This window comes from Hylobates moloch, unplaced genomic scaffold (assembly GCF_009828535.3).
Source record: "Hylobates moloch isolate HMO894 unplaced genomic scaffold, HMol_V3 SCAFFOLD_8, whole genome shotgun sequence".
Classification (NCBI taxonomy): domain Eukaryota; kingdom Metazoa; phylum Chordata; class Mammalia; order Primates; family Hylobatidae; genus Hylobates; species Hylobates moloch.
In genome coordinates this window covers 33,270,230-33,295,456 of record NW_026652283.1, presented here as the reverse complement: position 1 = coordinate 33,295,456, position 25,227 = coordinate 33,270,230, and the positions used below count along the sequence as shown (strand labels likewise).

Here is a 25,227-nt window from a genome sequence, read left to right as displayed (position 1 = left end):
ATGTAGCTGTTTTAAGTTTCAATTTCAATTAGTTGAAATAAATAAAATGAAAAAGTCATGTATCAGCACAGATGTAGTATAATACAAAAATACATTTGTCCCCTTTCTTGGCAAAGAACTTCTAAAACTCCTGGGATTTACTAAGTGATAGGAGTGTATTCTGTTTTCATAATAAGCCCCTTTTGATTATACGTGAGTTTATGTTAATGAGGTGACAGAGTGGGATCCCTAGATAGCCTCAGGATGGACTAGTCACCAGAAAGACCAAGTGATTAGAGGGCTGGAACTTTTTCTATTTTGAGACAGGATCTTGCTATGTTGCCCAGGCTGGACTCAAACTCCAGGAGGGCTCAACTGATCCCCCTGTCTCAGTCTCCCAAGTAGCTGGAACTACAGGTGCTCACCACCATGCTGGCTTAGAGGACCGGAATTTTCAATCCCACCCACCAATCTCCTACTTCTAGGAAGAAAGAGGAGGGCTGGGAGTTAGAGACTCAGTTCTATAAAAACTCCCATACATGAGATTTGTAGAGTTTCTGGATTGGTAAACATATCCTAGTGCTGGGAGGGTGGCATACCAGAGAGCATGAAAGCTCCCCAGCACACCTTACCTGACCCCACTCCACTCCAGCTATACACTACCCTATGTATCTCTTCAATTATTTGGCTGTTCCTAAGTTGTATCCTTTATAATAAACTGGCAAAGAATAGTATCGAATCCTATACATACTATGTTTTTCCTATACATACACACCTAAGATAAAGTTTAATTTTTTTTTTTTTTTTTTTTGAGACAGGGTCTTGTTCTGTCACCCAGGCTGGAGTGCAGTGGCATGATCTCAGCTCACTGTAACCTCTGCCTCCCAGGCTCAAACAATCCTACTCCCTCAGCCCCCTCAAGTAGCTTGGACTACAGGCACACACCACCATGACCAGTAAATTTTTGGATTTTTGTAGAGATAGGGTTTCACCATGTTACCCAGGCTGGTCTCGAACTCCTGAGCTCAAGCGATCCAGCCACCTCACCTCCCAAAGTGCTGAAATTACATGTGTGAGCCACCATGCCTGGCTGTGAAGCTTAATTTATAAATTAAGCACAGAAATAGATTAACAATAATAATATAACAACATGCTGTAAGAACAGTTATCACATACTGTTGCTGTAACTTTTGCAGTTAGAAATTCGACAGCAAAACTAGTATGAACTTTTTCTTCTTCACACATAGAAGATTCATTCTTAGGGTAGATCTTAGCAACCACAGGATAAGATTACGTTTTCTTTCCTTAATTTTTTTAACCTTTATTTTAGATTCTGGGGGTACATGTTCAAGTTTGTTATCTGTGTACACTGCATGATGCTGAGGTTTGGGATATGAATCATCCCGTTACAGAGGTACTGAGCATAGTACTCGAAGTTAAATTTTTCAACCATTGTACTCCCCCTTCCTCAGTCCCCCCTCTAGGGGTCCCTGTTTTTCCCTTATTAAGTCGAGAACTTTTACCTTTTGACTTAAAGGAAGCACTTTATGGCTTCTCTCTGGCATATCAAAATTGCCAGCATCACTATTACACTTTGGGGCCATTAAGTAAAATAAGGGTTACCTGGAACACAAGCACTGCAATAGCAGTCGATCTGATCACTGAGAAGGCTACTAAGTGACTAATGGGTGGGTAGCGTACACAGTGTGGATGGACAAGGGGACGATTCATGTCTCAGACGGAATGGGGCAAGACAGCGCAAGATTTCATCACACTGCAACTGCAACTTAAAGCTTATGAATTGTTTCTAGAATTTTCCCTTTAACATTTTCAAATCTCAGTTGACCTAGGGTAACTGAAACCATGGAAAGTAAAGGCACAGATGAGGTGGGACTACTGTAAAGTATTTCCCTGACTTCTGTAGGCCATTCTGGCAAAGTCTAAAACCTAAGTAGGTGGTCATGGAACCCCTGTTTACAGCTGATTGGTCAGAAGTACAAGTGGCCCAGGACTTGCAGCTGGTATCTGAAGGGGGGGCAATTTTGTGGGACTGAGTCCCTTTAATTTGTGAGATCTAACACAAGCTCCAGATAAATAATGTCAGAATTGAACTGAGTCAGTCGTTGGACACCCAGTTGATGTCCAGAGAATTGGGGAGTTGGTTGCTGTCAGAAAACAAATCAGAGAACATATGGAATATTTTCATCATCACAGAAAGTTATATTGGATAATACTATGAGAGGGGAAAGAAAATCTAGCTTAGGTTTGAATACTAGGAAGGGGTCTTCAACTCAGTGGTGGCTGAAGTATTCTGAGAACAGGACATCTGGGAAACTAGCTCAAATTACAATCTACCTACCTGAGCCAAAGATGTTAAGATCTGATCAGACCAGAGTTATTTTCTAACTCAGTCCTTTCAGGCTGAGACTTAATAATCTTCCCTCTTTATGGGCAGAGAAACTAAGATACACTGTAAGGAAGTCAATTGCTCAAGTTATCCAATAAACCTATAGATCTCAGGATTAAAACTCAGAGTTTCCACCTAATTATTTGGCTCCCTGAGCTTTCCCTCTGAGGCTTGTCTCAGCCCAGCTGTCAGACTGACAGATTCACTTGTAAGCTGTCAGCCACAATCAGAGGCATCACCTGACAGGGTATGGATAAAGTGAGTTGAAGATTGACTGCTGGAAGGTCACAGGCCTTTAATCCCACACAGTCCCCAAAGTGTCACATATACCCAAGTTATAATGGGACTTTCAGGCACTGGCAGCTATGGCAAGTATACTAACAAGAAAACCTGTGCTCAGACAGAAAGATGAATGTCCTGTGGGGTGGGGAAGAGTTCGTTGTCATTAAATCCCAGACTAGATAAAATGATAAACTCAATTACAGACTGCTGACTGCCAGCTTGAAAACTGTTGGTAAACCATTTCTAAAGCAAAGATGCAATTTGCAGAATAGTAGTCTACAAGGTTAGAGGCATGGATTTATTATCCAAAGATCACCTCTTGGATTTTTTTTTTTAATAGAAAAAACTTTAAAAAACCATCTCCCCAGAGGTGACCATTGTTAATCTCTTGAATATTCCTCCAGCCTTTCTTCTAAACATAGGCAGTAATTTAAAATATATAAAGAAAAAAGATATATAAAGGCATATGCACACTTGCTTTAAAAGGGTGGGGAAGAGAGATGCTATACAGTCTTCTGCAACATGTTTTTAAATTTTATTATCTTGGACTTCCTTCCATGTAAGTAATTTTTTTTTCTTTTTTTTTTTAAGGGACAGGGTCTCACTCTTACCCAGGCTGGGGTGCAGTGGCACAATCATAGCTCACCACAGCCTCTAACTTCTGGGCCCAAGTGATCCTCCTGCTGCTACACCCAGCTAACTTTTTTGTAAAGATGGTGTCACAAGATTCTTCAGGTGTCGCTTTTCCAGCCAGAAGCTGCTGTGGCCAGCAGCACCTTTGCCGAGTTTTGCTTGGACCTGCTGGGCTCGTTCTGCCCACTTGGCCTGGCAGGCTGCACTCAGCTTTGCTTAGGGCCACTAGGCCTGTTCCATCCACTTGGTCTAGCGGGCTGCACTCGGCTCATGCTGCCGTCCCAGATCCCACACCTGCCAAGGGCGAGCCAGGCTCAGAGTGGCGAGGGGTGCATGAGTTTGTGAGCATAGGGTCCAGCCACTGTGCACGGCCAGGCACACTGGCTGCTGTGGCTGGGCAGGCAGCTCCAGGTGCTGGCGCAGGCACCAGCTCCATGTGAGGCTGTGGATGGACCAGGCATACCACAAGTGGCTTCCACTGTGGACTCTCGGGAACATGGCGGTGCCCAGAAGCTTGGAGATGCCAGAAACCGCAAAGCCCCAAAGAGGTGTCACAGCTCTGGCTCAGGGAGCCCTTGGATCTGTTACAGCTCTTTCAGTCCCGCCATTCAGCGGGTCCCAAGTTCTTGTCTTGCATCCAGGAAGAATGAGGTACGCAGACAACTGGAGCAAGGCAAAGAGTTGCTTTATTGAGTGATGGTACAGCTCTCAGGAGACCCAAAGTAGGTAGCTCCTTTCCACAGGCAGGTCAACCTGTTGAGTGCAGCTCTCAGCAGAGAGGAGACCCAGAATGGGCAGCTTTTATCTGCAGGCAGGTCATCCCAACATCTGCAGCCCTCAACGGAGAGGAGACCCAGGGTGGATAACCCATTTCCACAGGCAGGTCCTCCCAGTGTCTGCCCAAGTCTGGCTGAGTCCAGGGTTTTTACAGTCTTCAGAAGTGTGTGCTGACTGGTCCATGGGCAGGCCCAGGAAAAGCACCTTAAGTTCTCACTCTGGGCCACAGACTCCACCTGGAACTGACAGCCTGGCCCCTATGCTTCAGGCTATCCCTGGCTTGAAGGTGGGGCTTCACCGAGACCTGCCCCTTTCCACCCAGGAGCCTGTCTGCCTCTTGTCGCCATCAATCATGTTGTCCATGACGTCCAGCTGTCCCGTGCCCAGGGGCACCTGCAGGCCCATGCTGAGCCACCCTCAGCACCCCCTTGGCCTCCCTCCTGTGCTCACTGGCACCCAAAGTCCGGAGGGGGCCAAGGTGGTAGGAAGCTGGCATGTCAGCACCACCCCAAGGTGTGGAAACCCAGCCAGGTTGCAATAGTGCCCAGGCTCGGCTTCAACTTTGCTCCAAAATCAGAGCAGGAGCCAGGAGCTGGGAGAGTCCAGGCAGTGGCAGCAGGCACTTCTGAGACTGTGGGGGAAAGGGGTCTTCCCGGACCTCCAAGAGTGCAGAGATGCCTGGGTCTGCAGCCAGGGCTGGGTGACTGCAGCTGCACCCGTGAGGGCGGGCTCCCACCCCACTAACTCATAAGGGGGCAGGGCTCCTGCCAGCTCCATGGAATGTGCAGCCCTGGCCGCACAGCCCCCACTATGGCTGGCATCTTTGCAGCAGCCACTCTAGACAGGCCTCCATTGCCACCAATGGGATCTTGCTATGTTGCCCAGCCTGGCCTCAAACTCTTGGCCTCAAGTGATCTTACTACTTCAGCCTCCCAAGTAGCTGGGATTACAGGTGCATGCCACCACTCCCGGCTCATGTCAGTAAACTGAAATCTATTCTGTTTCATTGATTCTAAGATGCTCTTTCTTTCCTCTCACTTTAATATCTCTGAAATTGGAGTGCTTCTCATAATCAATGATGTTTTACAACTGTTACCAGTCAGGTAGCAGTGTGATGGAATTGTGTGAAAACCTTCCACTGCCATCTTTCTGGTAAGATGACACATAAGTATGTCTTAGAAATACAGTCATTCTTTTAGTCATCTGCATAGTCTACAAAACAGATGCACATAATTTATGTAATTCTCTACTTACACTAAATTCTCCAAAGAATTTCTGGATTAAAGGGTATATATAAGCACATTAAAAATGCTAATAGGTATTAAAAAGTCTATGAAATTATGCTCCTGACAGTGAGTAAAAGTGTCCATTTCTAACATTGGGTATTAACAGCAATCTTTTAAAATATTTGTTAATCTCAAAGATTTTAGGAGTGTTTTAAATCATTTTTAAAAAATATTTGATAACTTTGCTGCCCTATGTGAAAAAAAAATTTTTGAGATATTTGTACATTCATCTGCATTCAAAAGAAATAATACAGAGGTCTAGGCCAGGCACGGTGGCTCACGTCTGTAATCCCAGCACTCTGGGAGGCTGAGGCAGGCAGATCATGAGGTCAGGAAATCGAGACCATCCTGGCTAACACGGTGAAACCGTCTCTACTAAAAATACAAAAAATTAGCCAGGTGTGGTGGCGGGCGCCTGTAGTCCCAGCTACTCGGGAGGCTGAGGCAGGACAATGGCGTGAACCCAGGAGGCGGAGCTTGTAGTGAGCCGAGATTGTGCCACTGCACTCCAGCCTGGGCAACAGAGCGAGACTCCGTCTCAAAAAAAAAAAAAAAAGAAAAAGAAAGAATACAGAGGTTTTATGTACACTTTATCCAGTTTTCTCCAATGGTGACATTTTGGAAAACTATAGTACACTATCACAACCAGGATGCTGGCATTGATACTGTGGTATAAGAAATACATATTCGATCTTTGTCCCTAGTTCCTGGCAGAGTTCCTAAAACCCTTGGACTATTCTGAGTGATAGAAGTGTCTTTTAAGTCCCTTAATGAGGTGACTACTGGTGGGTCCCTAGATAGCTTCAGAAACAGAGAAATCAACGATGTGATTAGATAGGGTTAGAAATTTCAGCCTGGGCTGGGCGTGGTGGCTCACGCCTGTAATCCCAGCACTTTGGGAGGCCGAGGCGGGCGGGTCACAAGGAAAGGAGTTTGAGACCAACCTGGCCAACATAGTGAAACCCCGTCTCTACCAAAAATACAAAAATTAGCCAGGCATGGTGGTGCACACCTGTAGTCCCAGCTACTCGGGAGGCTGAGGCGGGAGAAACGCTTGAACCCGGAAGGCAGAGGTTGCAGTGAGCTGATATTGCACCACTGCACTCCAGCCTGGGCAACAGAGCTAGATTCCCTCTCAAAAAAAAAAAAAAAAAAAGAAATGTCAGCCCTACCCTCTCACTTCTGGGAAGTGGAGAGGGGCTGGAAACTGAGCTGCATCACTGAAGGCCAATAATTTAATCAACCATGTCTATGTAACAGATCCTCCATATAAACCCCTAGCAATGGAGTTTGGAGAGTTGGTGAACACATCCGTGTGCCAAGAGGGTGACGCACCCCAACTCCATGGGGACAGAGGCTTTGTACTCAGAACCCTTTGAGCATCACCTTGTGTACTTCCTCATCTGACTGTTCATTTTTATCCTTTAAAATAAACTAATATTAACTACAGTATTTTTCTGAGTTCTGTGAGTCACTCTAGCAAATTACCAACTTTGGGGGGGAAGTGCTGGGAATTCCAGAAATTGTCGCCAAGTGAGACAAAAGTGTAGGTAATCTGAGGATTCAATATTGGGGCTGGCATCTGAAGTGAGGGCAGTCATGTGGGACTGAGCCCTTAAGTACGTGGAATCTGACACTAACTCCCAGGTAGTTAGTGTCAGAATTGAATTGAATTGTTGGGACATCCAGTTGATGTTAGAGAATCAGAAAACTGGAGAATTGGTTGGTGTAGGAAAAAACATCTCAGATAAAATCAACTGGCTCCTGTTCAGATTTCCCCAGTTTCACCTGTACTCATTTGTGTTTGTGTATGTGTATGTATTTAGTTCCACGTAATTTTACCACTTAGATTCATGTATACACTGCCACAGTTAAGATACAGAACAGGTCCCTCACTACGAGGATCCTTCATATTGCTACTTCCTTCCCCTTCTTAATCCTTGTCAACCATTAAATAATTTGTTCTCCATTTAAATACCTTTGTCATTTCAAGTATGTTACATAAAAATCTTTGCAAATTATATATTTGATATGGGACTAGTATCCAGAATATATGAGAAACACCTAACTCAACAATAAAAACAAAAATAACCCTATTTTTAAAAGGGAAAAGGCAGGTGTAGTGGCTCACACCTTTAATCCCAGCCCTCTGGGAGGCTGAGGAGGGCGGATTACTGGAGGACAGGAGTTCAAGACCAGTCTGGCCAACATGACAAAACCCTGTCTCTACTAAAAATTAGCCGGGTGTGGTGGCACATGCCTGTAATCCCAGCTACTCAGGAAGCTGAGACATGAAAATCACTTGAACTCAGGAGGCAGAGGTTGCAATGAGCCAAGATTGGACCATTGCACTCTAGCCTGGGCAATAGAGCAAGACTCTGTCTCAAAAAAGAAAAGGATTTTGTATTAGTCTGTTCTTACACTGCTAATAAAGACATACGAGACTGGGTAATTTATCAAGGAAAGAGATTTAACTGATTCACAGTTCAGCATGGCTGGGGAAGCCTCAAGAAACTTAACAACCATGGGGAAAGGGGAAGCAAACACGTCCTTCTTCACAGGGCAGCAGGAAGGAGAATAAGTACCCAGCGAATGATGGTTTTATAAGGGGCTTCCCTTATAAAACCATCAGATCTTGTGTCACTATGATGAGAATAGCATGGGGCAAACCACCCCCATGATTCAATTATCTCCACCTGGTCCCTACCACAACACATGGGAATTATGAGAACTACAATTCAAGATGAGATTTGGGTGAGGACACAGCCAAAATATATCAGATTTGAATAGACATTTCCCCAAAAAAGATATACAAATAGCCAATAAACCCAAGAAAAGAGACTTAACATCATTAGCTGTTAGGGAAATTCAAACCACAGTGAGATGTCCCTGCACATCCACTAGGATGGCCATATCCAAAAAGATAACAACAAGTGTTAACAAAGATGTAAAGAAAGTAGAACCCTCATACATTGCTGGTAGGAATGTAAAATGGCGTGGTCACTTTGGAAAAACAGTCTGGCAGTTTCTCAAAAAGTTGAACACAGAGTTAACATATGACCCAGTATTTCTGCTCGTAGGTATATACCCAATGAAAGCAAATATCCACACAAAAAGCTGTACACAAATATTTATAGCAACATTATTCATAATACTAAAGAAGTGGAAACAACCCAAATATCCATCAACTGATGGAATTGCAATAAGTTAATTTGTAATGGCAATAAAAAAGAACGAAGTACATATTATAAAACAGATGAACCTTGAAAACGTGCTAAGTGAAAGAAGTCAGACACAAAAGACTATATACTGCATTATTCCATTTATAAGAAATGTACAAAATAAGCAAATATACAGAGACAAAGTAGAATAATGGTTGCCTAAAGCTGGGGGCATAGAGAGAATCTGGAGTGTTGGCTAATGGGTACAGGGTTTCTTTTTGGGGTGACAACAATGTTCTCAAAGTAGATTGTGGTGATGGTCACAAAACTCTGAATATACCAAAGAAACCACTGACTTGTACACTTCAAGCAGGTGACATGTGTGGTATGTGAATCATATCTCAAGTAAAACATAAGAATGTTATATAAATGGAATCATAAAGTATATAACCTTTTGAGATTAGCTTTTTTCACTCAGTATAATTTCTGGAGATTGATCCAGGTTGTTGCATCTATGGATATTTTATTCTCAATCCTTTGTATTGTTGAGTAATATCCCATTATATGAATCTACCAGTCTAAGTTACTTTTTAATCATACTGAGAATGAGTATACTTTACTATAGTACCAAGTAATATTTTTTTATCCTATGAGTTGTTTTTTCATGTCCTTGGCACCTTTTCCTAATACCCCCTTTGTATTAGCTCTTTATCATATGTACTACAAATTCTTTTTCCCAACTTAACTCTGCTTACAATGATTTTTGCAATTAAGTTTTTAATTTTTATGTAGTGAAATATTCTTCTAGATTTTCTTCTAGTACTCTTATGGTTACTTTTTTTTTTTAATGTTAAAATCTTTAATTAAACCTTAACTTATTTTAGCATAAGAAGTTGGCAAGTTGAATCTTTGGATCCACCAGCAGTGCGACATAGTAGAAAGATCCAGGGGCTAGGAATCAGAAGGACTGGGTTCTAATCTTGGCTATGCCACTACCTAGCCAAATCACTCTGGGCAGACAACTGGTCTGTGGAACCTGCCTTTTCGGCTTAACATAGTTTTGGTAAATAAATAAGATTATAGACTTACAACAGGATTCTCAAAAAAATGTTCAACAGATGCCTCTTTATGAAAAAAACTTGAAACATATATATATGTTTGTATCACTTACAATACTATTCCCATTTCATGCGCTATATACTAGAAAACTCACACTGTCAGCCTCAGACATAATACTAAAGAAGTGGAAACAACCCAAATATCCATCAACTGATGGAATTGCAATAAATTAATTTGTAATGGCAATAAAAAAGAACGAAGTACATATTATAAAACAGATGAACCTTGAAAACATGCTAAGTGAAAGAAGTCAGTCACAAAAGACTATATACTGCATTATACTATATTATACTGGATTTGCCCTCCCGCAAATCCTGTGTCTAAAGAAGTCAAGTGATTTGCCTAGGGTCACAGGTGAAGTCTAAGGAGGAGCTAGTTTCAGAAGTAAACCCAATTAGCTATACCCCAGTCTTCCTCCTGAGTCAGAGACCACCATTCTTCTGCCCGCTAAAAATGAATTGTCATTTTGTATTCATATCTATACATTAAAAAGAAAACGAAAAGGCCGGGCGCAGTGGCTCACACTTGTAATCCCAGCACTTTGGGAGGCCGAGGCGGGCGGATCACGAGGTCAGGAGATCGAGACCACGGTGAAACCCCGTCTCTACTAAAAATACAAAAAACTAGCCGGGCGTGGTGGCGGGCACCTGTAGTCCCAGCTACTCGGAGAGGCTGAGGCAGGAGAATGGCGTGAACCCGGGAGGCGGAGCTTGCAGTGAGCCGAGATCGCACCACTGCACTCCAGCCTGGGCGACAGAGCAAGACTCCGTCCGTCTCAAAAAAAAAAAAAAAAAAGAAAATGAATGAAAAACTACTGTCTGAAAAATGTACAGCCTATAAGTAGGAGGTGGTGGGGTGTTAGCAGAGAGTAGAATCAGAGGGCTGAATGTCAAGTTATAGGCTCCTACCTTGCTTCCGACAGCCTGGGATTTTGATAAAGGCCCCATAGTCTGTCACCATAGCAACCTATAAAGATGGGGGGAAAAAATCAGTGTCACATAAATGAGAATCTTTCTTCTGTAGCATTTAAGCTAGTCTCCCCAAATTTGTACTTCATATTGACTGCCTCTGTATGCTACAAAACTGCCTAAAAATGATGCTCTGTCAAACATTCTTTCTGGGTTTTTTTGAAATTTAGACTGACAGGTATGTGTGTACACATTAAAAACACTGGGAGATTAGAGTGTTATCACACGGTGTGATGATACTGAGGAATACCCGAATCCTATACCTAGTAAAATCACCAACGGAGTTTCATGAACAAAGGGAACATATTGATATTACCAGAGGAGTTTCATGAACAAAAGGAACAAAAAGCAAAAAACCAGGTAATAAAGCTATACTTCATATTAGCTAGGACTGAGGCCTCCAAACCCAATACAGAGAACTTTAATAAATTTGGGATGGATCACGCAGGGCATTCCTCCCCTCATACCTGAACTTCAGATCAAACCAGAGCACACAGCCTGTTACATTTAACTCCAAGTCTGAGTCCTGGGTTTCATCAAGACAACTAGATTAAAAAGCCAATACGTATACAACCGACAGAACCTGAAAAGATCTAATCAGAGAGAAGGAGTTGTCCCCCCAGTCTTCTGCAGAGTTGTCTAAGATGAAGAAGTCAGAGGCTTGATGGGTCTATGTAATAGGCAACCAATAAATGGTAGTGATGAAAGGCCCAGAACCCTTGCCAGATAAAAGATAAATAATTAAGCTAGGCTCTAGCTCTCTCTTCCCCCTGTAGCCTAGCCCATCCCCGACCTGTGGATTGAGGGTAATGTTGTCATCATATACCGAATTTAACACTAAATGATTATTTGTAAAATATTCAATATAATCTTACATACATAAACTTTATTCTTTTCAGTGTCTTTAACTAGCTGCTTCATCCTGAGCACTGTTTCAGCTTCACCATAACTAAAACAAGGGGAGTAAATAAAACAATCCTGACTGCACTGCTATTTACTAATATATACTGAATACTCACTATATGCAAAATAATATTCAAAATGCTTTGCATAATCCTTATGTCACTGTATGGAGTTGGTACGATTATCCAATAGACAACAAAAAGATGCATGAAGAGATTAAGTAACTTATCGGAGGTCCAAAGCTAAATAAGTAGCAGAGCTGAGATTTGAATCCAGAGTCTTAATTACACTAGAGCTGCTCATAGGTCCCCTCTAACTATAAAATTCTAATGGCCAAAAGCAATGTGGTATCTGATATCCTATCTATTCCTAGAAAGCATATACAGTAGATCCTTATGTTGCAAATGAAGTGGAATAGTATAGGTGTATCTGGGTGCTGTGCCACGTGCCTGTAGTCCTAGCTACTCCAGAGGCTGAGGCTGGAGGGTGGCCTCAGCCCAGGAGTTGAATCCAGCCTGGATAACATAGCAAGACCCCATCTCTAAAAAAGCTTTTAAAAAAATAAAAGAAAAAATAACAGTATAGGTATAGAAAGTGAACATGCTTTGGAGTGAAAGATGTGGCTTCTAATCCTAGCTCTGCCATTTCCCACCTGTAGGATCTTGCACACAACTTGCCTTTCAGGGCCTAAGTTCCCATTTGTTCTCACTTTGCTGCTGCAGATAACAAATGATGTACATAAAGTGACTGACATAGGTATGTGGCACATAATGGACATTCAACAAAATGTAGCTTTTCAATAATTTACAGTCTAAGACACTGAAGCACAAAAAGATTAGTGCCTGGTAGGAAGCCACACAACTACTTAAGAGTTAGGGAGGCCAGGCATGGAGGCTCATGCCTGTAATCCTAGCACTTTGAAAGGGCGAGGCAGGTGGATCACCTGAGATCAGGAGTTCAAGACCAGCCTGGTCAACATGGTGAAACCCTGTCTCTAATAAAAATACAAAAATTAGCTGGGTCTGGTGATGGGCGTCTGTAATCCCAGCTACTCGGGAGGCTGAGGCAGAAAAATCACTTGAACCTGGGAAGCAGACGTTGCAGTGAGCCAAGATGGCGCCATTGTACTTCAGCTTGGGCAACAAGAACGATACTTCGTCTCAAAAAAAAAAAAAAGAAGTTGGGGATAGAACCTCGGTCCCTTGACTCCCCAGTCCAATGTCTTATACTTAACCAAATATCATCATTACTTACTTCAATGTTAGGATGGAAATAGATAAAAACTTTCATTCTCATTTTTTAATGGAGACATCGGACAGAGCACTTGAATGAACTCTCCAAGACACAACATGAAGAATGGGTTATGAACCAAATGTTCTAAACTCATGTTTTATACTGCTGAACATGCTATGCTGGGTTAGGAACCAGAGAGTCCTAAAGAAACAGTACAATCACACAGATACTTAAAATCAAGGCAAGATAGAGCCAACAAAATGACTTTAGAGATTAGCTGGTCCATTTCTACCATGTTTCAGATGAAGAACGTAGAGATCAGAGATACAAAGTGTTTACCTGAGTTTAAAAAGCAATTTGTTCTTTGTAAAAGAGGGCCACATAATAAAGATAAGTCTCCCAATTTTTAATTGAAATAAAAGCAAATAGCTTCTTTCTGGACCAACTGAAGGCACTTTGGCTTTTGTTCCACAGTTCTAGAAAGAGGGCTGAAAAGTCTCATACGGTGTAACAACATTATTAAAGAGCATAATCATCCAACAAACTTAACAGTGCCATCTGGGTCAGGCGCAGTGGCTCACACCTATAATCCCAGCACTTTGGGAGGCTGAGGCAGGTGGATCACTTGAGGCCAGGCGTTCAAGACCAGCCTGGCCAACATGGTGAAACCCCATCTTACTAAAAATACAAAATTTAGCTGGGCATGGTGACACATGCCTGTAATCCCAGCTACTTGGGTAGCTGAGGCACGAGAATCGTTTGAACCCAGGAGGTCACGGTTGCAGTGAGCCAAGATCATGCTACTGCACTCCAGCCTGGGTGACAGAGCAAGATTCTGTCAACAAATAAATAAATAAGTGAATAAATAAATAAATAAATAAATAAATCTGGAAGTTAGAGCCAAAATCACCTCACTGCTGTAAATTAAGAGAATCTCACTTTTCAATCCTGAAGCTCCAGTGTCACATTATGGTCTTTAGAGGTAATATAACAGACCTTAATTTGGTCTCTCCCAAAAGGAAAGGTTAATATGCTCCAGAATGGTTGCACTCAACTGTTTAGGCATTGTTTCAGATTTCTAGCACCAGGTGTTTTCATCACTGTGTCTCCTAGAGTGCAGTCACACCTGCCATAGATGATCACGCAGTCTGCCTTGTGTCCCAAGAATAATTAGTCAAATAGCCCAGGGGAAAAAATTCAGTAACTATCTCAACTGAATTCATTAGAGCTTGGGTAAAATAAATTTCCCATCTTCAGATTATAGGTGGCAAATGGCCTTGAAACTTATCACCATAATGTAAATGAAGAATTTGAGGCTCAGGGGCATAAGTTACTTGTCAAAAGTCACAAAGTTAGATACTAGCACAGCCAAGTACAACACAGACTTTTTTTTTTTAATTCTAGTCCAATGCTATTTCGACCTTACCAACATGAATCTCCCCTCAGCATTTCTTTGGCTATGGCAAGCCTAAGCCAAATCCCAAGTCTCACTGCTATGCTTGTACCCCCTACCATGTATTAATATAATGCACTCTGCTACCAACATGCTTCTCAGAGGATGAGAGAATGAATATTGGCTTCTCAGCTATTTAATTACTAGGTCCCAAATCCCCGCTGAGTTCACCAAGAGAAGAGCTGGGACATGGGCTGAAACACCACCTTCTTCAAGGACAACTAGCCCTGTGAGGCTTGGGCTCCATTTTAAGCACCTACCTACTATGTACAAGATACCATGTCAGGTACTGTGAAATAAAGACAACTTTAAAAAAGGGATGCCCAGTCATTTTAAATGAATTTGAAGTAGTTACCAAGACATATGAGACAATCATGGCCTCTATTCTACAGTAACTCACAATCTAGTAGTGGAGAGAGAGACGTACAAGTAATAATAATACAAGACAGACCAGGATAAATGCTGTAACAGAGCTGTACCAACAAATGACCATAGAACCACCAAATTTATCTATATTCCTCCTATAACTCAATTCAGTCAAAAGAATTCTCTTGGCTGGGTGCAGTGGTTCACGCCTATAATCCCAGCACTTTGGGAGGCCAAGGCAGATGGATCACTTGGGGTCAGGAGTTCGAGACCAGCCTGGTCAACATGGTGAAAACCCATCTCTACTAAAAATACAAAAATTAGCCAGGTGTGGTGGCATGCGCCTGTAATCCCAGCTACTCAGGAGGTTAAGGCATGAGAATTGCTTGAACCCACTGCACTCCAGCCTGAGCGACAGAGGAAGACTCCGTCTTAAAAAAAAAAAAAAAAAAAAAAAGAATTCTCATGGGTCTTTTGGTTCCTCCATACATTTATGTACAATTGGATAACCCCAGCGGCAGTTTAGCAGAAAGTAAACTTGGAAAGAGGACCTGATTTAGAATCCTAGCTTTGCCATTTATTAATCACTGGGTGATTACTTAACTTCTGAGAAGAGTCTCCTTATCTAACAAATAGAGTTAACAATTTCTTTGGAGAGATTCAATAAGATAGAATGTGTGAAAGTGCTAGCATAGATTAGGCTTACATCTTTTTTTTTCCAATTTTAGTGTAACTCCTCTTCTTTGTAAATATTGGGTACTCATTAAATGTTCATGGATGAATATTCTGAAAAGTTTCTTCTTTCTAATTTATCATATTTCTCTTTCCCTAACTCCAAGTCACTTCTAAACCATCCCTTTTCAAAATGTGCTACTGATATAGTAAGTTAGAACTATAAAGTTCTCTCTGAACATTCTTAAAGACCATCCATCCCTGATAGTAATATATAAAACCTACACTAATTCAAGCTCCATCTCATATAAGAAAGCTGTAGGTGGCCGGGCACAGTGGCTCACGCCTGTAATCCCAGCACTTTGGGAGGCTGAGGTGGGTGGATCACTTGAGGTCAGGAGTTTGAAATCAGCCTGGCCAACATGGCGAAACTGTCTCTACTAAAAATACAAAAAATTAGCAGGGCGTGGTGGCTGACGCCTGTAGTACCTGCGACTCTGGAGACTGTGGCAGGAGAATCGCTTGAACCCGGGAGGCAGAGGTTGCAGTGAGCTGAGATTGCACCACTGCACTCCAGCCTGGGTGACAGAGTGAGACTCTGTCAAAAAAAAAAAAAAAAAAAAAGAGGAAGAGAAGAGAAGAGAGCAAGCTGTAGGTTAGGATCCACTTTAGAAATCCGAGTTATTCTGTGGAGGGCAGAGTGTTCTTCCCTTTCTTTTGTGCAGCACCTGATGAGTGAGGGCTTCATGATCAGAAAAATCAGTTTCACCTCCAGTGCTACACTTCCTTCTTCTGAGCTCCAGTACCTTACTAACTTTTGGGGATACCATGAGCCATAAAGAAAAAGGACAGAGGCTTTAAAGAGCAGAGCTGTTTGCTATGTGTTAAAATGGTATTATACTTTGTATCTTGACTGTTATATTACAAGTTGGGATCAACTTAACAGAAGTCAAGAGCCACAATTATCTATAACTGACTGATAGTCACAAAGTCTGTCCTCCAAGACCTCACATTATTAGGAGGTAAAACTTCTGTCAACCATATAAAAGCAAGTATGAATGCCAAGTATGAATATCAAGTATAAATGATACCATTAAAAAACTATAGGCTCAGGCCGGGCGCGGTGGCTCACGCTTGTAATCCCAGCACTTTGGGAGGCCGAGGCGGGCGTGGTGGCGGGCGCCTGTAGTCCCAGCTACTCGGAGAGGCTGAGGCAGGAGAATGGCGTGAACCTGGGAGGCGGAGCTTGCAGTGAGCCGAGATCGCGCCACTGCACTCCAGCCTGGGTGATAGAGCGAGACTCCGTCTCAAAAAAAAAAAAAAAAAAAACTATAGGCTCAGGCCAGGTGCGATGATTCATGCCTGATCCCAGCACTTTGGGAGGCTGAGGTGGGCAGATCGCTTGAGCTCAGGAGTTCAAAAGACCAGCCTGGGCAACATAGTGAGACCTTGTCTCCAAGAAAAATTAGCCAGGTGTGGTGGTGTGTGCCTGTTGTCCCAGCTACCTTGGGGGCTGAGTGGGAGGATCACTTAAAACCCAGGAGGTGGAAGCTGCAGTTAGCCAAATCACACCATTGCAGTCCAGCCTGGGCAACAGAGTGAGACCTTGTCTCAAAAACAAGGAAAAAAAAAAAGAGGCCCAGTGTAGTGGTTCACACCTGTAATCCCAGCACTTTGAGAGGCCAAGGCGGGTGGATCACCTGAGGTCAGGAGACTAGCCTGGCCAACATGGTGAAACCCTGTCTCTACTAAAAGTACAAAATTTAGCTGCATGTGGTGGGTGGTGGGCACCTGTAAGCCCAGCTACTTAGGAGGCTGAGGCAGGAGAATTGCTTGAACCTGGGAGGTGGAGGTTGCAGTGAGCAGTTGCAGTGAGCTGAGATCACACCATTGCACTCCAACCTGGACAACAAAAGCAAAACTCCGTCTCAAACAAACAAACAAACAAACTACATGCTCTTGTAAGACACTGAAAACAATTTTTTGGCTTTACTTTCACTTCAAGAGGAGGGAGCCAACATTAATTAATTCCTACTATGTCTCAGGCATTGTATTTTTATAGATGATTGTAGGGTCCAGCCCCACAGAGTCGGTGGGTCTCTCCTCGTGTGCAGAGATGAGAGAATGTAGAAATAAAGACACAAGACAAAGAGATAAAAGAAAAGACAGCTGGGCCCGGGGGACCAGTAGTGGCCCCAAATGCCAGGCTGCACTGATATTTATTAGATACAAGACAAAGGGGCAGGATAAGGAGAGTGAGCCATCTCCAATGATAGGTAAGGCCACGTGGGTCACGTGTCCACTGGACAGGGGGCCCTTCCCTGCCTGGCAGCCGAGGCAGAGAGAGAGAGAGAGAGAGAGAGAGGAGACAAAGAGAGAAACAACTTACACCATTATTAGAGACTTTTAGTACTTTCACTAATTTGCTACTGCTATCTAGAAGGCAGCACCAGGTGTACAGGATGGAACATGAAGGCGGACTAGGAGGGTGACCACTGAAGCACAGCATCACAGGGAGAAGGTTAGGCCTCCGGATAACTGCGGGCAAGCCTGACTAATGTCAGGCCCTCCACAAGAGGTGGAGGAGTAGAGTCTTCTCTAAGCTCCCCCGGGGAAAAGGAGACTCCCTTTCCCGGTCTGCTAAGTAGCGGGTGTTTTCCTTGACACTTACGCTACCGCTAGACCACGGTCCGCCTGGCAACGGGCATCTTCCCAGATGCTGGCGTTACCGCTAGACCAAGGAGCCCTCTAGTGGCCCTGTCTGGGCATAACAGAAGGCTCGCACTCTTGTCTTCTGGTCACTTCTCACTGTGTCCCCTCAGCTCCTATCTCTGTATGGCCTGGTTTTTTCTAGGTTATGATTATAGAGCGAGGATTATTATAACATTGGAATAAAGAATAAGTACTACTAACTAATGATTAATTATATTCATATATAATCATATCTAAGTCCTATATCTGGTATAACTATTCTTGTTTTATATTTTATTATACTGGAACAGCTCGTGTCCTCGGTCTCTTGCCTCGGCACCTGGGTGTCTTGCTACCCACAGATGATAGCTTATTTAACCATCACAGTAATTCTATGGAAGAGAATTACTGTGAATAAATGGAACCTCCATTTAACAAACAAGAAAACTGAGGTTCAAAGAGATTAAGTGACACCCTAAAGGCTCACATAGTAAGCAAAAGAGGTGGGACTAGAATCCCAATTTTGTCTGGTTTCAAAGCCTCTGGTCTTGAAACAAATATATTGCCTTCTCTACCAAACGATGATACTTCATTCAGTCATCAAAGATGTATCAAGCACTTACTATTTTCTACCCATCCACCTAAGACTGAGATATACAACAAAACAGACAGAACTCGGCCCTCATGGAGCTTAGTGTCTTGTGAGGAGATAGACATTAAACAAGTATATAATTAAATACAGTGTGAACCTATTTATTTACAATGGGTAAAAAAAATTCTGAGGAGACATTAGGGCTGAGACCTAAAGGACGAATACAAGAGGATGGGAAAGTGGGTAGTTAAAAGGAAGAGTGTCTTAGTCTGTTTGTGCTGCTATAACAAAATACCGCAGAAATTTATTTCTCACAGTTCTGGAGGCTGGGAAGTTCAAGATCAAGGTGCTAGCAGATTCTGTATTTGATAAGGGCTCAGTCTGCTTCCAAGATGGCGCCTTATTCCTGTGTCCTTTGGAGGTGACAAATGCTGTGTCTCACATAGCAGAAGGAATGGAGAGGCCAGGCAGCTCTCTGTAGCCTCTTCTATAAGGGCATTAATCACATTTACAAGGGCAGAGCCTTCATGACTTAACCACTTCCCAAGTGATTAATACTTCTTAATACCACCTCTTTTTTTTTTTTTTTTTTTTTTTTTTAACTGCACTCCAGCCTGGGCAACAGAGCGAGACAGAGTCTCGCTCTGTTGCCCAGGCTGGAGTGCAGTGGCGCAATCTCGGCTCACTGCAAGCTCCGCCTCCCGGGTTCACGCCATTCTCCTGCCTCAGCCTCTCCAACTACAGGCACCCGCCACCACGCCCGGCTAATTTTTTGTATTTTTTAGTACAGACGGGGTTTCACCGTGGTCTCGATCTCCTGACCTCGTGATCCACCCGCCTTGGCCTCCCAAAGTGCTGGGATTACAAGCGTGAGCCACCGCGCCCGGCCAATACCACCTCTTAATACCCCCATGTGGGGAACTAAAGTTCAATATGAACTTTGGTATTTCTCCAATATTTACTTTGAAGCCTAATCCCCAATTCAATGGTATCAAGAGGTAGGGCCTTCAGGCCCCTCATGAATGGATGAGTGCCTCATAAAAGGGCTCGAAAGGGTGAGTTCGCTCTTTCTGTCCCTTCTGTCATGTGAGGACACAGCATTTCTTCCCTCCAGAGGATGTAGCAGGAAGGTGCCATCTTGGAAACAGAGAGTAGTCTTCACTAGACACCAAATCTGCTGACAACTTGATCTTAGATTTCCCAGCCTCCAGAACTGTGAGAAATAAATTTCTGTTCTTTATAAATTACCCAGTCTCAGGTATTTTGTTATAGCAGCACAGACTAAAAAAAAAAACAGCATGTGCAAAAATCCTAAAGAGAGAGAAAGAACTCAGACTGTTCAAAGCTATTAAGGAGGCCAGTGTGTCTTGACTATGAGTAGGGTAGAACAAACAACATTATGAGAGCACCCAGCGGCAAGCTGTGGAAGGTCCGTGTCTGTATTCAATTGTAATGAGAAGCTTCTGAAGAAATGTGAGAAAGCAACACGTCCGACCTACTTTAAAAATCTTATTCTAGGCCAAGCACAGTGGCTCATGCCTGTAACCCCAGGACTTTGGGAGGCTGAAGTGGGAGTATCACTTAAGCCCAGGAGTTTGAGACCAGCCTGGGCAACATAGTGAGACCCCAGCTCAATTTTTTAAAAAGAATTAAAAAACAAAAACAAAAATAAAAATCTTATGTTAGCTGCAATGTGAAGAACAGACTGGAGAGCAGCTACAATGAAGCAGGAATGCCAGTAAAGACCAGGCAAGAGATGGAGAGTTTTAACTAACAGGGTGCCAAGGGGATAAAGAAGTACACAGACCAGAGATATAATTAGAACTTGCAAATAGACTGGAGTGGGAGGGAAAATCAAAATCAAATCAGGAAGAGAAATCAAGGATGATGGCCAGATGTGTAGTCTGGGAACCTGCAGAATAGTGGTTCTATTTGTTGAGGTGAAAACACCTAGAAGAGAAACAATTTTTTGAGTGTCTCAGTATGTTCTGTGTTACTTTAACAGAATACCAGAGACTGGATAATTTATAAAGAAATGAAATTTATTTGGCTCATAATTCTGGAGGTTGGAAAGTCCAAGAGCAAGGTGCCTGCATCTGGCAAGAATCTTCCTGTTGTGTCATCCCACGGTGGAAGGTAAGAGGGTAAGAAGGAGAGAAAGAGATGAAACTCACAGCCTCAAGCCTTTCAATAATTGGCATTAATCCATTCAGGAGAGTGGAGCCCTCATGACCTAAATACCTCCTACTAGGCCCTACCTCCCAACGTTGATGCACTGGAGATTAAGTTTCCAAAACATGCTTTTTAGGATGTTCAAACCACAGCAGTGAAAAAATAAATTCATTTTAAAACATAAATTAGACATGCTGGTATTCCAGTGATGATGTCAACTACACTCTTAAATATCTGGAGCTTAGAGAAGGCACATGTGATTGCCACATGTTCTGCTGGCCCTTCCCATTTAAGCTGTAATGCTCGAGACAGACTTAAGTGGACAGGAACATCAAACCCAGTTGTCACCCTCAATCTATTCTTAACATAAATGGTGGGTTTTCAAAACACAAAAGAATATACCTCTCCTTGGAAAATAGTGTAGAGAGCAGGCAAGTTTTCCATGGTCTCAGGCCTTCCTGAATTCATCCTTAATATTCTATGGCTCCTCCATTTCTCTTCTATTAAAGCTAATGCAAGTGTCCTGTCATAAAGAAATCAGACACCAATTACAGAGATATCTGTGTTAAAGAAATGAATATGCAGACAATCCACAGCTATTCTCTACAGAATAATACCACTAGATTTAACACCATACACTTTTATCCAAATCTCTCTTGTTTATTCTAATTGTGGGGAGTTTTGGAAACCTTGATCCTATTTCTGAACAATTTGTTACTTACCCAAGGTCATCAGGCTACTAATTTTGTTGTGTTTGGTTCTTTAAATTGCTATTTTTGCTATTTTTTTGCCGGGGAAGAATTTTGGGGGAGGGTGGGAAAAGATGGTAAGTATGTTTGAGCAGATCTCAAAAACATGGAATAACAGAAATAAAAACATTAATGGACCACTTACTATGTCCAAGCACTGTGCTAAGCACTAGACATACAATCTCATTTAATTCTCAAAACTCAGGCTGGGTATGGTGGCTCACACCTGTAATCCCAGCACTGTGGGAGCTGAGGTCGGACGATCACCGGAGGTCAGGAGTTCCAGACCAGCCTGGCCAACATGGCGAAATCCTGTCTCTACTAAAAATACAAAAATTATCCAGGCATAGTGGCAGGTGCCTGCAGTCCCAGCTACTTGGGAGGCTGAGGCAGGAGAATCACTTGAACCTGGCAGGCGGAGGCTGCAGTGAGCTGAGATCACACCACTGCACCCCAGCCTGGGGAACAGAGCAAACTCCATCTCAAAAACAAAACAAAACAATTCTCAAAACTCTTAAAATGTAGGTTCTATTACTATTATATTACACAGATGAGAGAACAAAGGCTTCCAGAAGTCAAATTACTAAGCATGTCAAAAAGCCAGGAAATGGGGAGTCAAACTGGCTGACTCCAGAGTCCATTCTCTTAACTACTATGCTAGGTGTTAAATCTGAAGTGACTTCAAAGAGAAAAGGGCTTACTTTTTTTTTCTTGATAAAATTAAAACACATACACACTGTGAAAGTTCAGATAATAAAAAAACTCAGATAATACATTAATAATAAAGAAAATGAAATCATCTGTAATTCAATTTGATCTATATTCTTACAGTTTTTTAATATGTAGAAGTGGTTTTTTAATGGAATCATGAAATCATTAACATTTTCTTATTATAGCAATTCATACACATACACAACTTTTTGTTAACACGTACCTAATAATCCATTGTTGGATGTACCAAATTCATTTAACTATTTCTGAATTATGTGAAAATGCAGATTGCAATTCAGTAGGTCTGAGGTGTTACCTGAGATAATGCATTTTCAACCAGCTACTAGGTGACACTGATGCTGCCTAGGTAGCAAAACTGACAGCTTTGGATACTTACCTTAGAGATCATCTTGTTCAGCCTCCTGATCCCACACAGAGCGGAAACCAGCAATCTAGCGGCTCTTAAACATGCCTCTTTACTCTGTTGGATAAATCACTGCCAAGATAAATCTAATGGTACTATCCTCAGTTCTCTTTCCTCCCAATTACACTTGACACCAGTAAGACCTAAAATTATTTTTCTTGTGTTTTCACAGGTGAATACTTTCTTCTCTCCTCAACCCCCACTGCTTCCTTTCACTTTCAGAGGATGACTTGATGTCCTGATTTTGGTAAGTATTCCTGATTGACAATGACCATCCATTAAGTAGACAGCTTCACTTGAAACAGAAATGAAAGAAAATCCTGTCAGGACATCCAAACCCTTGTTCTAGTATTATCCCACAGCTCAGGAACACCCCTGTCCTCAAGTTCATAAGATAATCTTATATCCTTATAATAAACTTGCCCTTTTCTGCTTAGGTCAGCCAAAGTGTCTTTTTATTACTTTACTAAAAGTACACAGAGCTAATACAGGCAGATTTGTCAGTTCTTGAGAAATAGCTCATAAACAGGTTAATTCCAAGTTTTACATTCTGGTTAAATCCTGCCTCTTCCATTTCATAGCAATACAATCTCATCTCTAGCCTGTCCCTTCCCTCTGTCCAGTATCCCTCACCTCACATGCTAGAACAGGAGTTACTAATCTATCAGGTTCTATCAGGAGACTTTTATTATCCCTCCAACACTTGAAACATATTAGTGAGGTACAGAATCCATAGGGGCACCAGCAGCTGAAACATCTAAATTAACTTCAAACATCTTAATCTATCATCTGTTCCTCTACACACAAAGGTCATAGGCCAGGTGCAGTGGCTCACGCCTGTAATCCCAGCACTTTGGGAGGCCAAGGTGGGTGGACCATCTGAGATCAGGAGTTCGAGACCAGCCTGGTCAACACGGTGAAACCCCATCTCTACTAAAATACAAAAAGTGAGCCGGGCGTGGTGGTGCACACCTGTGGTCCCAGCTACTTGGGAGGCTGAGGCAGGGGAATTGCTTGAACCCAGCAGGCAGAGGTTGCAGTGAGCCGAGATTGCGCCCTGCACTCCAGCCTGGTGACACAGTGAGAGTCTGTCTCCAAAAAAAAAAAAAGACAAAAATTAGCCAGGCGTGATGGCAGGCGCCTGTATTCCCAGCTACTCTGGAGGCAGGAGAATCGCTTGAACCGGTGAGGCAGAGGCTGCAGTGGGCTGAGATCAGGCCACTGCACTCCAGCCTGGAAAACAGAGCAAGATCCCATCTCAAAAAAAACAAAAAAAGGTCAAAAGCAGAAATAAACTTACATTGTTGCTTACAGACTTCTGCTGTGATAAGCATATAAAAAGCTGGGTTTAATGCTCCCAGATTTGTACCTCCTGTAGAACAGTAGCCTAAGAAATCCCGTGCAGTTCTTCAAGAAGGAAACTGGGGCCAGGTGCAGTGGCTCACGACTGTAATCCCAGCTTTGGGAAGCTAAGGCGGGTGGATCACTTGAGGCCAGGAGTTCAAGACCAGACTGGACAACACAGTGAGACTCTATCTCTACTTAAAAAAAAAAATCAGCCAGGCATGGTGGCTCATGCCTGTAATCCCAATGCTTTGGGAGGCCGAGGCAGGCGGATCACGAGGTCAAGAGTTACAGACCATCCTGGCCAACATGGTGAAACCCCGTCTCTACTAAAAATACAAAAATTAGCTAGGCGTGGTGGCGCACACCTGTAGTCCCAGCTACTTGGGAGGCTGAGGTAGGAGAATCACTTGAACCTGGGAGGCGGAGACTGCAGTGAGCCGAGATTGCGCCACTACAGTCCAGGCTGGTGACAGAGCGAGACTCCATCTCAAAAAAAAGAAAAAAAATCAGCCAGGTGTGGTGACACCAGCCTATAATCCCAGCTACTTGGGAGGCTGAAGCAAGAGGATCGCTTGAGCCAAGGAGATCAAGGCTGCAGTGAGGTATGATCATGCCAATGCAATTCAGCCGAGGCGACACAGTGAGACCTTATCTCAAAAAAACTGGCATGCATTTTTGAGGGAAAGCCTGAAATGTAACAGTACAGTAGTCCTCCCATCCACAGCTGTACTTTCCACAGCGCAGTTACTCACAGTCTACCATGGTCCAAAAACACCAAATGAAAAATTCCATAAATAAACAATTCATAAGTTTAAAACTGTTATGTTGTTCTTACTAGTGTGATGAAATCTTGTGCCATCCCACTCTGTTCCATCTGGGATACGAATCATCCCCTTTGTCCAGCGTATCCATGCTGCATACACTAGTCACTTAGTGTATATTAAGTGCCCATTAGTCACATAGTAGCCATCTTGGTTATCAGACTGACTGTTGAAGTATCTCTGCTTGTGTTCAAATAATCCTTTCTTTACTTAGTAATGGCCACAAAGCACAGTAGTAATGCTGGCAATTTCGGTATGCCAAAGAGAAGCTGTAAAGTACTTCCTTTAAGTGAAAGGGTGAAAGTTCTCAAGGGGAAAAAGAAATTGTATGCTAAGGTTGCTAAGATCTATAGTAAGAATGAATCTTTGATGTCTGAAATTATGAGGAAGAGAAAAACATTCATGTTAGTTTTGCTGTTGCACCTCAAACTGCTAAAGTTATAGCCACAATGTATGATAAGTGCTTAGTTAAGATGGAGAA

At 42.8% G+C, this 25,227-nt stretch overlaps 1 protein-coding gene across 2 annotated transcripts in view; it reads right to left on the bottom strand.

Annotated features, from left to right (window-relative positions):
• The window catches only part of ZCCHC17 (zinc finger CCHC-type containing 17), a 71,778-nt gene that overhangs the window by 37,510 nt on the left and 9,041 nt on the right, over positions 1 to 25,227 (bottom strand). The window contains exons 1-3 of one of the 2 annotated variants that reach the window (XM_032160021.2): positions 22,552 to 22,887; positions 21,097 to 21,217; positions 10,553 to 10,610 (exon numbers count right to left, since the gene is read on the bottom strand). In XM_032160021.2, coding sequence (XP_032015912.1) covers positions 10,553 to 10,610; positions 21,097 to 21,162 — 124 coding nt within the window. In that variant the 5' untranslated portion in view covers positions 21,163 to 21,217; positions 22,552 to 22,887. Of the gene's footprint in view, positions 1 to 10,552; positions 10,611 to 21,096; positions 21,218 to 22,551; positions 22,888 to 25,227 lie in introns of those variants that run through there. The other variant, XM_032160022.2, reaches the window with a different exon arrangement.